This window comes from Nicotiana tabacum, chromosome 6, assembly GCF_000715075.1.
Source record: "Nicotiana tabacum cultivar K326 chromosome 6, ASM71507v2, whole genome shotgun sequence".
Classification (NCBI taxonomy): domain Eukaryota; kingdom Viridiplantae; phylum Streptophyta; class Magnoliopsida; order Solanales; family Solanaceae; genus Nicotiana; species Nicotiana tabacum.
The window spans coordinates 208819028-208825027 of NC_134085.1; the positions used below are offsets into that span (position 1 = coordinate 208819028).

Consider the following 6000-nt stretch of genomic DNA (forward strand, 5'->3'; position numbering starts at 1 on the left):
TTCTACATCATGAAAGAAAATACTTTTTTTATTAAAATGGAAAAAAAATACCTTTTTTACATGGAAAGAAAGTATTTTTTTTTAAACAAAAAAATATTTTCTTATATCATGATAAAAAACTCATTTGTTGAAATGAAAAAAAAAAATCTATCCATAACATGAAAAGAAAGTACTATTAATAATATTTTTATTTAGGGTGAGGGTGGGTGGGTAGGTGGGGGTAGAGCGGGAGTTGGGATTGGGTGGGTGGGGGTGGGTTGGCGGGGATGGGAATACGGTGAGGAAGGTTGAGAATGAGTTTTGATAAAATATTTTCCCTTCTCTTGATAGGGAAAATATTTTTCTCCGATTGGATGAAAATGAATTCATGAGGAAAATATTTTCCAAAACATTTAGGCCAACCAACCAGAGGCGGATCCAGAATTTGAAGGTTATGGGTTCCTACTGTAATCTCAAATTAATATGAAATAATAACTGGGTTCACAATTAGGTATTCACAAATATTTAGAGGATTTCTTAATATAAATACAGGGTCTACGCAAGCAAACATGGAAAAATATTTTCCGAAAAATGTTTTCCTTTCGTACCAACCACACCCTATGACACTTTTTGTTTGAAATAAGAGGCACTAGTATAATGTGTAATATACCCGTATACAATGCTTGAGGAGCTTTTATTAGTATTTTTCATTTTCAAAGTGCATTATAGGTAGTCAATAGCCTAAACATAGCAAAAAGGAAACTAGACAAACACAAAAAGAAGATTATTCCTTTTCTTTTCAAACTCTGGGAGAAAATAGAACTGGTCGGATAAGAAAATACAATACATGAGCTGATGCCTATAGAAGAACAAATATCATGCTATAAATGCCGTTTTACGTTTGCTCAAGTAAGTTACAAAAATAATTAAGTTCTCTCAATTTCTGAGTTCCAAAGAGAGTGAATTTTGTTACTCAGATTTTCATTTTTCACCTGGAAAGCTTAGAAAAGCAGGGCTATTAATAGTAAATTAAAGAAAGCGGGAGAGATGTAAATGAAGCAAAAACTATATGTATTAATATCAACCCAGTTCTATAATCATTATACACAAGAAGATATTCAGACACCCCTCGATTACATCATTACAAGGACAGAAAGTAGATACGTTAATTACAAAGAATTTTTATTTAGTTTTTCTTCAATGTGGTGAACTCTGGTCAGAGACTCTTCAAATGCATTTAGAGCTACTTTATAATGATCTAGGGAAATTACCCCTTCTTCCACAACTTGTAATGCACTTCTATACAACTGGCTAAACCATTGAACGTGTTCAGTAGACTCAGTAGAACTGGATTCAAGATCTGATGCACGTAATCGCTTGTAATCCCTTTTCCATCGTGATAAAATGTACTTTGAAGGGATCTCTTCCACACCATTGAAGTTCAGTACACACAAAGCGTGCCTGCACAGATATCCATAGAAGTTGAAGCAGCTGCAAATACAACGAACTTCGGCTGCTCCTCTGTTGTACAGAACTTCATAATCCCGTATCTCTCTCCTATTTCCCTCTCCCAAAACACGCTCCTTCACCAAAAATATTACCATCTGCCCGTCAACATGTAACTGTGTTGTGCTGAAACAGGAATACATCTCCTCTACCTCTAACTGAAATCTTTTGAAGATCTCTCTAGTGTACACTTTTGAAAGCTGCAACTCAAAGGAACATCTTGTTTTGAGTTCAGTGTTCGAGTTTCTCGACTCTGTATCTGCAACCGCTTCTTCCTTGTACTTTTTCTGCAAAGCTAATTCGTATTTGTCAAGAAACTCTTTTAGAGGAGTTTGCTTGTGCAAATATTTATCGAAAAAAGCAGTCAATGTCTCATTAGACCTGGCAGTGGCCATTCCAGCAAAAAAAGTGTCTTTCAAATAAACTGGAGCCCATTTAGCTCGGTCATCATAGAGTGAAAGAAGCCACTGATGATCACCAACTCCAAATCTTTGGATCATAAATCTCCATGATGCTTCGAAATCAAATGGCTTCAGAGCCTCATATATTGTTTTAATTAATGCCTTTCTAATAGCATCATAGTTACGCAACCCTCCCAACTTTTCTGGAACTTTCCTCATGATGTGTGATAAAGCAACACGATGAGAAGACCTGGGAAACACCTCACTGATTGCACTCTCCAAAATCTTGCATCTTTCTGTAATAATTGTTTGAGGGAAACGTCCAAGTGAGCAGGTGAGCCAAGCTTTGAACACCCAAACATAAGAGGCTTGTGTCTCGCCCGCAAGCAGGCCACAGCCCAGCAACACTGATTGACCATGGTGATTTGTGCCCACAAATGCCACAAGAGGAATCTCATATTTGTTGGACAAATATGAATTATCAAAATAGATCACATCAATAAAGTAAGCATATGCCGCCCTTGACCTGGCGTCAACCCAGAACACATTACTCAACTGCCCTTCATCATTCAGATCCATCAAGTAAAAGAAGTTTGGGTTTGTCAATTGCATTCGACAGAAATAATTATACATGGCTTGCGTGTCTCCTTTTCTTAAATTCAGCTTCTCGTGACAATCAGATGAAGTTTTGCACCTCCTTGCACTAAAATTGGCATTCCTATTCGCACCTGCATCAATCACAAGTGCCCGATATAACTTGATTGTTCGGACTTCAGCATCACAGTTTGAATCCAACTTTTTCTTGTTTCCAGCACCTGTCTTCTTGATAGACTGGTATGCTTTTGCACCTAACAAATGATTGTGTTCAAGAGTAACTTCAAGTACTCTCCATCTTTTGGAGTCCACCATTCTCATCCTCATCATTGCAGGACAACCAGTTCTAGTTTCCTTGCGCAGCCGGTTTACATCTTTAATCCTCTTAAAGCCCTGGCTGCTGCAGCATAGTACTGCACCATACTTCTCCCTGCTATTTCTTTTGAACCAAGAATTTTTTACTCTAACACGAAATCCAACCTCCCTGGCATAACAATTATAATAGTTGTAAGCATCATCATACGATTCAAACTCCATTCCTACCGCTGGGGCAACAAATTGCTTCTGCCCATCAGTAAAACCATTTTGATCATCTAACCCATCTGACTCTATTTGCCCACCATTTTGAGAAAATAATTCATCCGACTCAATTTGCTCACTGTTCTGGTCATCTAACCCATCTGACTCTATTTCTTGCAATCTCCCACTGCCTTGCCCAGTAAGATCTAGCTCACTATCAAGAGAAGCTTCTTCCATCTGAAATTGGGATGTATCAAATAGATGAAATATATTAGAAAATTAAACTTCTACTCATTAGAACAAAATCATGCAAAGGCCGATCAGATTATCTGCTTGTAATAATAAACAACTTGGTTATATCACAAGCAATCTCAACCTTTTTGTCAAGTAACACTACATGGGACTTGATTTTGTACCTTAGGCTTAAATTTAAGATGGCAAAGGGCGTCGTCTCATAATAAAAGCAAACCATTATCACTTAACATAGGATGAACTAATAGAAGAGCAAAGTGACTGCAGAACGTCAAGCCACATTAAACAATGCATAATAAGTTTTTCCGTATGATACTACTTGGCCATCCTCCGGAAAACATTATACAACAAAAGAAATCTCAACTAAACTCTCATTCGACGAGCAGATTGCAGTGCTTCCAACCGCGAAATATTGAAAATAATCAATTTAGCAACTGTCAAAGACTCTGTGAGTTTGTACTACTTTGTCAACCCCACCAAATGTAGGTCAACATCCTCTCACAATCATGTTCTTTTAGCTTGAACCTTCATGCAGTGGAAAACCAATGAACAACTGCTTCGGGCCACACACTACAAAGAACCTTTGGAAAATCTTCAACATTTTAACGACGTATAAACACTAAGAAGAACCTTCAGTGAGCTCTATATTTATATATTGTTATAAATATTAACTATCAAATTTTCTAATAATCTACTAACTTAAAGGGCTCATTGATAGGGTAAAAATTCAAATTCCCAAAATAAATAAATTGTTGCACTATAATTATTAGCTGTTAGAGAGATTAATTATCAAGCTTCCCAATTTACTAACTAAAACACAAATGGCACATAATCTGAATATACGAGGTCTTTTAAACAAAACTATCTAAAATGCTTGGGTTTGAACTTTTTAGAGGTTGAAACCAGTGTCCGTGATAATCAGAAAAAGTAAATAAATTAAATTTATTATAACATAGAAGAATTAATTTTATGTCCGAAGAACTATAATAAAAAGTCAAAATTGATGCTATCATTATCCAGTGGAAGCGGAGTAGCAGTAGCACACTGGACAAGTGGAAGAACATAGAGAGAGAGAGAAGGGGGGGGGGGGGGGGAACTTACAACTGAATTTCGCCGGAAAGGATGGGGAGGAGTGGCCTCGCAGCTGACCGTCGGATCATGAAACGACTCTGGCGTCATTTCACTTGCGGGCCAAAAACGATTGAATTAGGCTCGTTAGATTGTGTTTGGGCTTGAACTGGATATAGGCTAAGAGGTAAAAATAGCGCGGGCTAGCCAGTTTTTGAATTGGTAATTAAAAATGGCTAGCGTTTGCAAAGTCATTGAAAAATAGCTATTATTTTGCTGCAACACGAAAAGTTTCAGCATAATATACTGGAGATTGGTGCATCCGTGTATGAACTTTCAACATATTATGTTGGACCAATATATTATACTGGAACTCCAGTATATTATGCTGGAAGTTCAATATATTATGTTGGAATATTTTACGGATTTTGAACAGTGTTTTCGTTCAAATTTAACATTACATGAAAAGTCAATTACCACTCATAAATTTGGCTATTTTTAAATTTCACCCTCTAAGAGCCTAGTTCATATGGCCCCCAAGACGGGCCCAAAAGTTTTTGATCCGCAAATCTTGACAAAAGAGAGGGAAATTTTCGTTCTTATACCATATATGAAACTATATTACCAAATATGTTCATAGCTTGCATATTACCCTTCATGCTAATAGTATTTCTACATAATATATACAATGCATTAAATAATGAATCATTATAGCTGTAGGATTCCTTATTTAGGCGCGCTAAAAAAGGGGAATTAAATGTTTTCTAGATCTTCCAACGCAAATCACGCACAGTAATCACTCAAAATTTCCGTACTCTGATTTTTGCACTAAACTTTGTTTCAACATTTTCTCTGATTTCACAAATCAAAATCAACAAAATCTTCTACAATTCTTCTGCAACAAAAGCAATTATGGCGAAAATACAAAGCAAAGGAAAAGAGAGCAGCAATTTCACCATTGACAACCATTAAAAAGTTTTGAAGCTTTGAATTCAAATTTGAGTTTTCAAAAATCATTATTTGTTTGGATTGGGTGTTGTTGAAAATAATTGGAAATATTGTTTGGAGTTTATATCTCAATTTTGAGGGGTTTTGGTGAAGATTAGACTTGGTTTTGACTGAATTTCAGATTGAAACTCGAAGAAGAAGAAGAAGAAGAAGACGTATATTGCAGAAATTGTAGAAAAATTGTAGACAGTTATTTATTAAATTTTCTTTTATTCATTTACCTATTGTATGAAAGTTGAACAACATTGTATAAAAATTATATTTAAGTGGATGATTTAGTACTGTTTTGGACAAAAATATGTATCAAAAATATGAAACATACATTTTAGGGGAAGCATTTCGAGTCCAAATATGTACCCAATTTGTAGATATTTTGTAGATAAATTGTAGATTATTTGTATTCTGATTATAGATGCTTTATTTTCTGTTTTCACAAATAAAAAATGACTAAAACTTCTACAAATCTTCTGAAAAAATGCAATTATGTCAAAAATCCCAATTATGCTACAATTGAATGGGAATTGTGATATTAAAATTCAATGTACCCAGTTTGTAGATATTTTGTAGATAAATTGTAGATTATTTGTGTTATAATTGTAGATGCTTAGTTTTCTGTTTTTATAAATCAAAAACGACTAAAACTTCTACAAATCTTCTGCAAAAAAACGCAATT

General features: G+C 35.2%; 1 protein-coding gene across 1 annotated transcript; it reads right to left on the reverse strand.

Annotated features, from left to right (window-relative positions):
- Positions 1-1033: 1033 nt before the first annotated feature.
- On the reverse strand, positions 1034-4465 carry LOC107807983 (protein FAR1-RELATED SEQUENCE 6-like). The gene is made up of 2 exons (XM_075256601.1): positions 4353-4465; positions 1034-3236 (listed from the first exon to the last, which is right to left on the reverse strand). Exons 1-2 carry the CDS (start codon positions 4428-4430, stop codon positions 1149-1151), a joined length of 2166 nt encoding a protein of 721 aa, XP_075112702.1. The 5' UTR covers positions 4431-4465; the 3' UTR covers positions 1034-1148.
- Positions 4466-6000: the final 1535 nt, after the last annotated feature.